Here is an 8,638-nt window from a genome sequence, read left to right as displayed (position 1 = left end):
GCGAGATCGACATCGACGAGTGCGCGTCCCGGCCCTGCCGCAACCACGGCACCTGCCTCAACCACATGGACCGCTACGAGTGCCAGTGCGCGCCCGGCTATGCAGGTACGGCCGGCCCGCCCTGCGCCGAGGGGCTCCGGGGCTCAGCACCTGCCTCGCTGCCTCACCAGGGCTCTGCATTCCCGCAGCGGCTGGGGATAGCAGTGAGCAATGCCCTAGGGCTGCTGGCAGCAGCTCCCAGGCAGTGCTTGAGACCCTGAATTCCAAGTGTGGTGTAGGTGTTGAGAGACAGGGATCCAGGAGTGGACTGAGACTGGACACAGGTACAGGCACAAGGTAGCTGTGATTAGTTCTCAGCATAAAATTAAGGGAGATTGCATAAAAAGATATTTATCATCAGGAAATGGATACTTAGTGTTTCCAGGTATAACAGCTCTGCTGACCTGGCCTGTAATTCTTTGTCCTGTCCAGCAGGATTTTTCCAAGGGAAGTACTTGTCTTTTGGGAAAAAAGTGTCTTTTAGCTGGAGCTTTCCAATTCTTTCATGCCTGGCGAATGTTTATTTGGCATATGATTTAAGTGTTTCTCTTTTGTGCATCTGTGCCAATGGTGACTCAGAGAGGAATCCACACCTGTGAGTTATCTGTGAGGGAGGCAGTGGGGGCCTGTCCTTCCCCCAGCTCTGCTTATCGGAGTGGAATGGGGTGGAATGTGTCCATGTCTGCCTGGTACCACTTCGCACATGAACTTTCTCAGCCTTCCTCCTGTTCACAGAGGGAAGTGTTTAAGGAGTTGAGTTGCTGTGAAGGAATGCTGCTGATTACCACTGGAATGAGGAGAAGTTACAACATTAGGAATGTAGTCCCTGATGCTGACTCACTCTCTGATAAAAATGAAGAGAGATGAAGGAGAAACAAGACAGATTTTTTTAATGTGGGCCCTAAGGTTACTGGTGATTTTGTGTATCAAGCATAATTCTGTCTTTGCAAATCAGTTTCTTTTTTTATCTTTGTGCTGAATCCTCAATTCAGGATTGTGGGGTTCCCTGCCAAAGGAGTGATAAAGTGACCCAGGCAGCTGGGGGAGTTTGTTGTGCTTCAGGTTATTCTGATGTCAATCATGAGGCTTAGCCTTGGGATTTAGTTCTTCATCCAGAAGTTTGAGCACCATTGGCTGGCAAGGCCAGGTCGTTTCCCAGTGTTTGCAGCTGGAATTTGGGTAAAGGAGTTTTGTATGGGTATTGAGGGGTTTGAACCAGATTAGGGGGCCCACATTCCACCAGGATTAGGATGGCCATGCCCACTCTGTGGGGAGCCTTTGCCAAGGAGGGCAGATTAGATGGATTGATAGGTGCCACTGTAATGAGTGAGGTTTGGAGGTGATGCCAGGCCACAGGCAGCTCAAAGAGGTGCAATATAGATAAGATAATTGCATAGAAATTTTCATGAGGTCTTGTTCTATCAGAGAGATCGGGATTTTGTACCAAACAGGCGCTACTTGCTGTAACCAATAGTGGAGCTAACACTGTATTTTTAATAGCATTTCCCAATAAAATTACTTCCTAACATCAGGTATCACTGTACCCAGTGTTTTGCACTACTTTAGTGCTTTTTTCCTGGGTATCACAAAGGAAGATACAAACAATTGAAATAAATGGAATTTATTTTCAGAGAAGCAGGTAGAGAGCACTCTGGTAGCCATCTGCGGTTGATAACTGATGATAAAACAAGATAACTCTTGTGATTTAATCTCAGAATTCCGGGCAGTGCATATACACTTCTGTGGATTTGTAACACAGATATTTTTCTGTTTTTTTAACAAAGGTGTGAACTGTGATACTGAAATAGATGAATGTGCTTCAGACCCTTGCCAGAATGGGGCCCTGTGCAATGATCATGTTGGGTTCTACACCTGCACCTGTGCACCAGGTTATGAAGGAACCCAGTGCGAGGTGGACATCAATGAATGTGAGAGCCAGCCATGCCAGAGCAATGGGACATGTCATGACCTCATTAACAGGTGAGAAACCAGTGCTGGGGGGCAGTTAGACACCAGGACAGATCTAAAGGTCTCCTCAGTGCAGCCTGTGAAAATCAGAGTAGAAAGCTGTGGGGGGAATGGATTTAGTGTTTTGTACATTGAGTGGCAGAAACAATGATTTGTGGCAATAAGGGAGAAGCCCCCTCCCAGCAGCAGAACTCCAGGGGTGCTTAAAGGAAGGGAGGAACAAACACAGAGGAGTGGTTTGCAGAGCATGAATAGCACAGGCAACTGCTGAGAACATACCTGTGTGTCTGAATTTACCTTTCCACGGGTAAGGTGTGAACACGAGTGGTGTGAGCATTGACAGCTGAGCTCTTTTGCCCATTCCTCACCTGGGGCTCTGCTGTCCAAGGCTGAGCTGATGCCTTGCTCTGTTTGGTGTCCCACAGCTACCATTGTGACTGCAGTGACACTGGCTTCGAGGGGACCCACTGCGAGCTGGACATCCTGGAGTGTGCCTCTGACCCCTGCCACAACAGTGCCACGTGCCTGGAGGGAATCAAGGGCTACAGCTGTGCCTGCTGGCCAGGTGGGCTGGGGCCTCTCTGCCCGTGTGGTGTGTGGGCACACAGCCATGGACAGCATGTGCTTGATTGCTGTGTTGGGGAAGTAGAGAATTAATGACCATTCTGCATGGCCCCTTGTGAGTTTTCATTGTCTGGAACAGTCATGCTGCACTGCTGCCCTTTACAGGTCATCCCAAAATCCAGCTGACCTGCAAAAATCACCCTGATTCCCAGCCATAAAATTTTCTTTCTGTTTTCTGACATTTTCCACCATGAGTTCCTCTATCATGAGGTGATGCTTTCCTGTAAATTGAGGATTTTTGTTCCTGCATTTGACATAGTGAAGAAATTAAAGGGCCCAGGGGCTCTCTGCTAGATGAGATTTGGGGGTCATATTCCCTCCTTTGAGTGAGGCACAGCATTTGGGAGCTGAGCTGCAGTGAAGTGGTGCAAATGCTGACAGCAGTGTCTCGTGGCAGGTTACACTGGGCAGCACTGTGAGGAGGATGTGGATGAGTGTGTGACAGAGCCCTGTCACAATGGTGGCCTGTGCCTGCAGCGCTCCAACCCAGCCCACTACGGGACACAGCCCCACTTCCCCAGCAACTTCAGCTACAGCCAAGCAGCTGGGTTCCTGTGCCAGTGCCAGCCAGGCTTTACAGGTGAGCTGCACAGCAAATGTTCATCCTGTCTGCACGGGGTGGGGCTGCTGTTTGAGGAGATGGGCAATGTTATCTCTGCGACAGAAATCTCTTAAGGACTGGTACTTCAGAGGGGCTGATGCATCAGGAATGTGCTTCTGCTCCCATTACAGACAGCTGAATGTCATTCCATGTCCAAAACTGTCTCCAGGCTGAGGCAGCAGCCTGTGCACTTCCCCATGCTGCCATTAGTGCCCTCTGGCTATGCAGGTGCCAGGGTGTTTTCCCTTTGTCAGTCTCTCATGCATATGGCAGGATTCTTCCCTAGGGGTATCTCTGAAATCCCTCATCAGAGGAAGCTAACTCCCTGGAGTCACAGATTACTGTTCTAGGTGTTTTCTTGGTGAGACTGCTCTCGTGGCAGCAACTGTATAATCAAAGTGGGACAAAAGGAGTTTCTTGGTATGGAGCTCTTGGAACTAGAAGCTCTGTGGATGTTCCACTGAAATATCACCCTTTCCATGGATTGGAGATATGTGTAAAATGCTGAATTTAATAGCTAGGGAAATTCCCTAGTGGGAAGGCATAAACAATAATATTTTATTATTTTATGAGAGAAATATGAGTGTTTGGTCCACTGTTGCTTAGATGAGAATGGTTCAGAAGTTCTGATCTTGCCAGTGTTTGAGACTGGAAAATAATTTCATACTTAATTTTTCCCCATTGTTCTGTGCTGGTGTTTGTGTGCCAGTGCCTGCAGGGACATGCTAGACTTCGAGGAATTCTTTTCCATTTTTAGGTGAAAGAAAAGAAGTGCAAAACTTAAGACTGCAGTTGTAATTTTTGTTTCAGTGCTGCACAAGTGCACTTCGGAGCTGTGTTTGTGTTTTCACTTTCCAGGGGACACCTGCTCTACCAACATCAACGAGTGTGAGTCCCAGCCCTGCCAGAACGGAGGGCGCTGCCAGGACCTGGTGAATGGCTTCCTCTGTCACTGCCCACCTGGTTATTCAGGTAACCTGGGGGAGGGGTGCCTGGCATCAGAGCCTCTTGCTTGGCTAATGCTGAACTGCTGCAGCATTCCAGGATGAGAGGGCAGTAGCGAGCTGCTCTGGCTGTGTGCAGCAAGGATGTCTGCACTTCAGGGCTCAAAGCTGGGTGAATGTAGGCAAGTAACGTGATAGGCCATGAACTAGATTTGGAGACATAAGATCAACTGCATAAAGTCTAAGATCAGAGTACCCAGGGCATCTCTATCCTGGAGTGAAAGTTATCTGGGAGAACTGTGGGGGTTTCTATACATGCAGGAAATATATAGAAAACCAGCCTTTAAATAAAAGAAGGGATGTTTAATGTTCTAAGTGTCACAGATTGTACTGGCTGTAACAGATTGGCTCACCAGCACATAAGCATCTGTAAAACATCGCCATTCACTAACACCCTGGGATGATAAGAGCCAGCCATCTTTGGCTGATCTGCTATGTTAGGAGGTCAAAAGGTCTTTGTGATGTGAGCAAAGGAAGCCTTCTCTGTTTACAAGGGAATGAGGAGTCTGGATTCTTCCCCACATGCCCTGCCTGACCCTACGGGTTCAGTTTGTGGTTGAGAATCTGTGAGATGGTGAATGTTAGCCCTGTTGGGAAGGTCCTCTGCCAACTGGTACTAAACCTCATCTTTCTTTAAAATATTCATTCTCAGTCTTCTTCATCTTTAAATTCCACATGTGTTGGGCAATTTAACACCAGAGTAGTTTATAAGAAACGTGATCCCAGCACAGTCCTAGATTTCTGGATTTTAGATGAGGGTAACTTCTCCACAGTGTTACCAGGCTGCCATCTCGTGGGAGAAAGGAACACTTGAAGCCAGAAGAAAACCCTGTCCCTTAAGTTGCAACAGCAGGTAACAACATTCCAGAGGCCTCTCAGGCCTTTATGGCATGGGAAAATTTTCTGTTTTCCTTCTGTGGTTGCAGTGGTTGAGCTGTGTTGGTTTAATTCTGCCCAGCTCTTTCATGGGAAGACCTATTACTTTCATTCCCAGAATGTAAAATCAGCTTCTAGTTAACACCTTCTGTAACTGGGCTGAATAGTTTCTGTGACCTATCTCATTTGCTAATTTAGGCCAGATCAAGAAAAATTTGCTTTTGTAGATGCCTTTGAAAATGAGCTTTTATCTAAGCTTGTTATCACTGCTTTCTCAGACAGTTACAATGCTGTACTCTGAACTGAGATCTTGTCCAAAGAGATGGTTTAAAGTTTATCCTTCTTGTCAGAATTCCCACTCAGATCTGTGCCCTGTTCTCTTTTCCTCCTGCAGTGCCCCAGCACCCACACAGAGCTCAGAATTTCATTGTACTTTGCCAAACTGCAGATCTGTTTAATCCTTTCCAATTCTTAGTGTGCTCATGGGCAGAAAAGCTGACAGAAACATGGGCTGATGGGCAAAGGAGTGGTAGAGTTCATTCTGTTGCATCAAATTTGGGTTCATTAGTACTTGAAGAGGATTAGAAGCAGGTTGCTCTTCTGGATATGACTTTTGGTAAAGGACTTTGTCTCAGCTGAGGTAGTTCTGACACATCAACCCAGCAAAAGGCTGGGAGCAGTCTGTGAGATCACTGAGTGCGTGTGGAGGAGTGAAGCTGACAGGGAAATAATAGCAATTAATCTCCCCTCCTTTGTCAATTAATCCCAGTACAGTCATGCTGGGTAAACAGCTTATTACTTCGTATTAGGATCACAGAACAACTTTGTGAAGCTTCCCATAATGTTTCTCTTCAAAACCCATTTCTGTGGCAGCTTAGATCTGCCATGAACTTGGGTTTAAGCTGCCTTTGCTGATTAAAGTGAACTTGCTACTCTGATGAAGAATGCTTTCTTGGGGCGGCAGGGGTTCCTTCTGTGTGTTTGCTTCTTCAGTCTGAGGAATTTGGGGAGTGTTGGGATAACAATGCAAGTCAGGAGAAATTCCTTCTTTGCAAATTAACTGCTTCAGTGCTCTCTCAGTGTAATGCAGGCAGATGAACCTTCTCTCTGAAACGTAGTTGTTGCAAAAGTGGTGCCTGATTCCTGAGAGAACAACATCACAGGTCCTGAAGAGTCTGTTCAGCACATGGTTTGTGCTTTAGCAGAGGATATAGGTACCCTGAGAGGATACAAGAAGTACAAATCAAAAGATTGCATGGGTACTAAATGAGGTGCAAAGGAGAGGGAATCTTGCATGCTCTTGGAAGTGATGGCAACTGTGGTCAAGAGACAAAGCATATTAGGAAAAGTCTGTCTTTTAGGGGGAAAAGAAATCCAACAAAATGAATTCTGAATTTTTTTTTCAGAAATGGTTTCAGTCCATCAGGTATTTATTAGGCAATAGGTTAGGCCAGGATGAGAAAAAGACAGGTACCTCCATTTGACATGGACACTGATTTTTAACCTGCAAAAATGTTATCACTGAAGTTTGGATCATTCACTCTTTAAAAACTTGTAAATGTCCTAAGTGCCCCCACTGGAGCTAAAGCTGAGGCAGAAGAGGCTGTGTCCTGCAGCAGGCACTGTGGCACTGGGCAGCCCCTGCCATCGCAGCCATCCAGCCCCGAGCACTGGCATCTTGTGATCATGGGAACATTCTGAGCTCTTCTGCACATGGCTGAGGAACACTTCTACTTTCATGACATATCAGAAGGTGATATGGTGTGAATGTGTCCCAGTATAATTGGAGAGCTTATTGACCATCACACTTTGTTCAGCCAAAATGTCTTTGTCTCCTTAAAGAAGCAGAAACCTTCTGTGCAGCAGCTATAAATGGTGACTCTGTAAGGGCGCCAGCCCAGATCAAATGGGCTTGAATTCCTGGGTCATGGGTCAGGAAATAAATGGGAGATGCTTCTTCCTTCTAACCACCTTTGGATAGATGTAATTTTTTTGTGCAGGTATTTCTTAAGTCAGATTTGTTTTAGAGACGGCGCCTCTAGAGCAAGGGCAGCTAAAAGGTTAAGATAGTAAAGAGATTAGAGGCCTGTTCCACCTTCAACCAAATCCCTTTTGGTAAATATAGCTGAAGGGAGCTAGGCAGCACTTGGTGAGGCTCCCCCCCTTCCCTTCCGCTCCACGTTTCTTCTCCCTGCTGGATCACAGCTCCATGTTAATCAGACCTTTTGACTTCCCTGTCATCTGATCAGAAGGCTGTGAGTGCTGCAGTCCAGAGCCTGCTTGTGCCTGGTGCCAGGTGAGAGCAGAATCTGTGCTGGGTGCATTGGGATGTGATGGATTTCCAGGCAGTAGTGTCCAGGTAGACTCTGTGTGTGTATGTGGAGATAAATGTGTGGGTGCATAAACCAAAATAGACATATTTTTGAAGACATTGAATGTTCTGCAGTCTCCACAGTTGTTACACTTTATTGTTGCTGTAGTGGCTGAATGTGCACAACTGCCTGTTTGTTTTCTCCTGAACAATAACAGAAGGGTCAGAGTAGCTAACAGAGATAATGTTCCAAATCTGTGCTGGGATAGGTCTGTGTGTGCACAGGTCTGTGGCTATCTGAGAGGTTTTGACTCCAAACAAACACTCACCATATCCCTCCCACTTCAAGTATCTGTAAAAGTCACTGGCATCTTTGGATTGAGTAAAATTACAAAAGCGAAATGGCAAGGGGAGTTGTTGGAACGCTTTTTAAATATCTTAGTGATACTGCTAATGGAGATTCCAGACAGTGACATGTGGGAGGTTTTGTTTGCTTGGACCTGACATTGATACAAACAGAGACTCCAAGTTTGGGGAAAGGCTCTCAAGATAACATTTCTTCACAGAAATAAGAAAATTCTCTGGGTCTTTACAACACAAAAATACAACTCTGCCTCCAGAAATTTTGTAATACGAAAGTAGCTATATTAAAAAACAAAATAAAAACTAACCCCAGAACCATAGAGGAAAAAGGAGACTGCAACAGCTAATTTAGTAAAGTGGCTAATGAGGAAAGAGAGAGTTTTGATTGTGTACTGCTGTGTCTGAACCATACATTCAGCATAATGCAAGGAATTTCTTTCCATCCAGTTTGACTTCAGGGGAACAGACCATGGTCATTAAAACCTGAGACTTTTCTTAGTGAATACAGCAGAGTGGAAATGTCTGTGCTCACAGATCACTGGAACAGGGAACAGGGAGAAGGAAAACTGCCTGATGGACCCTGATTCCCTCACTAGTGAATGTGCAGCAGGGCCTGGGTTCACTCTGCATTTGGAACTCCCCTTGTTCCTATGGTTTAAATATTGCACAATGGTGGAAACGCAGCTTTTTGGCTTAGCCTATGAAAAGAACATTTTGGCCTCATTCACGGATTTTGGCAGTTCACCTGGAGCACAGCAAGGGCAGGAGATTGTCTCCTGGCTTTGCCCTGCTGAGCTGAGGCTGTGGGCGCTGCTGGGCACTGCAGGAGGCAGGCAGCAGGGATATGCTGGA

At 46.2% G+C, this 8,638-nt stretch overlaps 1 protein-coding gene across 1 annotated transcript in view; it reads left to right on the top strand.

The window, feature by feature from the left end:
- The window catches only part of CRB2 (crumbs cell polarity complex component 2), a 30,634-nt gene that overhangs the window by 9,295 nt on the left and 12,701 nt on the right, over positions 1-8,638 (top strand). The window contains 5 exon segments of the mRNA XM_031057327.1: positions 1-105; positions 1,824-2,019; positions 2,433-2,572; positions 3,029-3,211; positions 4,091-4,204. The exon segment at positions 1-105 is cut by the window's left edge and continues 157 nt beyond it. Of these exon segments, the coding sequence (XP_030913187.1) occupies positions 1-105; positions 1,824-2,019; positions 2,433-2,572; positions 3,029-3,211; positions 4,091-4,204 (738 nt within the window).

This window comes from Geospiza fortis, unplaced genomic scaffold, assembly GCF_000277835.1.
Source record: "Geospiza fortis unplaced genomic scaffold, GeoFor_1.0 scaffold27, whole genome shotgun sequence".
In the NCBI taxonomy this organism is placed as follows: Eukaryota; Metazoa; Chordata; class Aves; order Passeriformes; family Thraupidae; genus Geospiza; species Geospiza fortis.
This window is presented reverse-complemented; position numbering and strand designations above follow the sequence as displayed.